Source organism: Vigna radiata, chromosome 8 (genome assembly GCF_000741045.1).
Source record: "Vigna radiata var. radiata cultivar VC1973A chromosome 8, Vradiata_ver6, whole genome shotgun sequence".
Lineage (NCBI taxonomy): Eukaryota > Viridiplantae > Streptophyta > Magnoliopsida > Fabales > Fabaceae > Vigna > Vigna radiata.
Genome location: NC_028358.1, coordinates 23,511,519 through 23,514,840, shown reverse-complemented (window position 1 = coordinate 23,514,840; position 3,322 = coordinate 23,511,519). Strand labels below are relative to the sequence as shown.

The 3,322-nt window shown below is 37.6% G+C and overlaps 1 protein-coding gene across 1 annotated transcript; it reads right to left on the bottom strand.

Moving 5' to 3' along the window:
- Positions 1-1,198: 1,198 nt before the first annotated feature.
- Positions 1,199-2,203, bottom strand: LOC106770388. Its single transcript, XM_014656202.1, has one exon. It carries the CDS (start codon positions 2,201-2,203, stop codon positions 1,199-1,201), a length of 1,005 nt encoding a protein of 334 aa, XP_014511688.1.
- Between the last annotated feature and the right edge of the window lie 1,119 nt (positions 2,204-3,322).

The window sequence follows — 3,322 nt, the reverse complement described above, 5'->3', positions numbered from 1 at the left end:
TCACTTTAGACCCAATGAACTAAGGTCTAAACTTCTCCAAAGCATAAATTATCGCCAGAAACTCCTTCTCTGTAGTGGCGTAATTCAATTGAGCCTCATTTAAGACTTTACTAGCATAGTAAATAGTATGAAATACCTTCTCTTTTCTTTGCCCAAGCACAACACCTATGGCATAATCACTAGCATCACACATGAGCTCAAAATCTTTACTCCAATCTGGCGATACAATCACTGGGGCAGAAATCAACCTCTTCTTTAAGACATCAAAAGCCTGTAAACATTCTTCATTCATCACAAAAGGTGTGTCTTTGACAAGCAAATTACTCAAAGGTTTAGCAATTTTTGAGAAATCGTTAATAAATCTTCTAAAGAACCCAACATGACCTAAGAAACTCTGGATTCCTTTCACATTTGTGGCTGGTGGCAGTTTTTCAATAACCTCAACTTTTGTTTTATTATCCACTTCAATCCCCCTGGCAGAAATCTTGTGGCCCAAAACAATCCATTCTGTCACCATGAAATGGCACTTCTCCCAGTTAAGAACAAGGTTTGTTTGAAGACATCTTTTGAAAACAATATCCAAGTTGGTCAAACATCTCTGGAAAAGAATCTCCAAACACTGAAAAATCATTCATGAAAACTTCTATACATTTCTCCATAAGATTTGCAAAAATAACCAGCATACACCTTTGAAACGTAGTTGGGGCATTAGACAATCCTAATGGCATTTTTCTATAAGCAAATACACCAAAAGGACATATAAAAGCAGTCTTCCCCTAATCTCTAGGATCCACCACAATTTGATTATACCCAGAATACCCATCTAGGAAGTAATAATAAGTTTGTCCAGCCAATCTTTCTAGCATCTGATCCATAAAAGGAAGAGGAAAATGATCCTTCCTAGTGGCTATATTTAATTTCCTGTAATCAATGCACATTCGCCCCCCAATAACTGTTCTTGTAGGAATCAGCTCATTCTTCTCATTATAAATCACCGTCGTTCCTCTTTTCTTTGGAACCACCTGCACTGGACTTACCCATTTACTATCAGAAATTGGGTAAATAATATCGGCTTCTAAGAGCTTCAACACTTCTTTTCTGACCACCTCCTTCATCACAGGATTCAGCCTCCTTTGTGGTTGAGCTATCGGTTTATAATCATCCTCCATGAAGATCCTATGCATGCAATATGTTGGACTTATACCTTTAAGATCTGAGATTGACCACCCAATAACACCTTTATTTCTTTCAAAACTCCAACCAACTTCTCTTCTTCTTCAGGAGATAATGACTTACTAATGATGATTGGCTTCCCTCCATCTTCTTCCAAAAACACGTACTTCAAATGTGGTGGTAACGCTTTCAACTCAAACTTAGTTTTGTTAACTTCCTCCTTGGGCTCAATCTTCTCAAAACTCTCCTCTCCTGTTGGGATTTCTTCTGACGTCTCCAAATCCCTCAAACACTCTTCAATCAACTTCTCCTCCTCTTCATTCAAATGTTCACGTTCATTAATCAGAGTTCTTTCAAGTGGAGAAGCACCACACATCTTACTCCCTTGCATCATACAAAGTTCATCAACACTGTCAACTTGAAAACATGCTTTATCATCTTTAGGATATGAAATTGCTTGAAACACGTCAAAATCCACCTCTTCATCTTGCACTCTAACTTTAAGCTTTCCATTCTCTACATCAATCAAAATTCTAGTTGTCTTCATAAATGGTCTTCCAAGAATAAGAGGCGCATCTACATTCTCCTCCATCTCCATTATAACAAAATCCACTGGGAACAAGAATTTATCCACCTTCACTAACACATCTTCAACCACTTCATATGGATATTTGAGAGATCTATCCGCCAATTGAAGAGTCATCCTTATAGGTCTAAGTTCCAAGCCTTCAATCCTCTTGAACATAGAGAAAGGCATTAAATTAATGCTAGCCACCAGATCAATTAAAGCTTTTCCAACTTCTAACTCTCCTATGGTACATGGAATGGTGAAACTTCCTAGATCTTGCAGTTTAGGAGGCAACATTTCCTGTATGATTGCACTGCAATTACCTTGCACTTCAATAGTCTCCTTCTCAATATACTTTCTTTTCTTCATGAGAAGCTCTTTTAAAAACTTTGCATATGATGACATTTGTTGTAGTGCCTCAGAGAAAGGTATGGTGATCTCCAACTTCTTAAAAATCTCCATGAATTGCTCAAACTATTTTTCTTTTACCTTCCTTGAATACGTCTTTGGATAAGGAAGGAGTTTTTCAATCTCTCATTTTCTCTTTTTCAACCTCTTCTTTCTTTATTTCTCCCTTAACTCTTATTTTTTCACTCACTACACCTTCTTCTTCCTCTCTTTTTTCCTTTTGATCACTCTCTTTTTCTTCATTCAATTTTTCTTTCTCTCCTCTCTCAATTTTTTTCTCCTCTAGAACTTTACCGCTCCTAATAACAACGGTCTTACATTCTTCCCTTGCAATAGTTCTCACACTCCTTTCACATTCATGCGTCATATCCTCCACACTTTTGACATAAAACACACTCATATTCATAATTTGCTGATAAAGCTCTTCAGAATCTGCATTCTTCCTTAATGGCATGACTTGTGGTTGCTTTTGAAATCTTGAAATATTTCTAATTTCCTGTGGCAATAGAGACAATCTCTGTATAACTGCTTCCAACTGATGAGTTATCAACTTGTGTTGCTCAAGTACAACATCTTGATACTATAACTGTGACACCTCCTGTTGTTGATGAAAATCAACACTTTCATTATTCATTTCATTATCACTGGCCACCATTCTTTCTATCAACTCATAGGCCTCCTCAGCAGTCTTCCTCTTGATATTACCTCGAGCTGAGGCATCTAACATAAGCTTTGACTGTGTACAAAGACCTCCAAGGAACTTGAGAACTAAAGTTGTCTTATCAAAACCATGTACATGCGTCTTCCTCAACAAGCTTTTAAATTTGTCCCACGCCTGACCTAGGGTTTCCTCCATGCCCTGCCTAAAAGAAGAAATCTCCATCTTTCCTTTTTTGATTTTAGACTGTGGAAAATATTTATTCAAGAATTTTGCCACCACAGCCTCCCAGGTTGTAAAGCTTCCTTCCGGAAAAGAATTCAGCCACAGTTTAGCATTGCCTCCCAATAAGAAAGGAAACAAGCTGAGTTTGATTATATCATCCGAAACTCCGTTGATCTTCACTGTGGTGAGATTATCATATGGACTTTCATGTGATAGTCCACTAAACTGGTTGTTTTGCACCAAGTGAATCAACACCGAATTCATCACCATATTTAGTGCATTGTGCCTTG

Excerpts from the sequence above, each read along its gene's own strand:
- LOC106770388 (XM_014656202.1), bottom strand. The coding sequence starts at position 2,203 with ATGGAGATTTTTAAGAAGTTGGAGATCACCATACCTTTCTCTGAGGCA.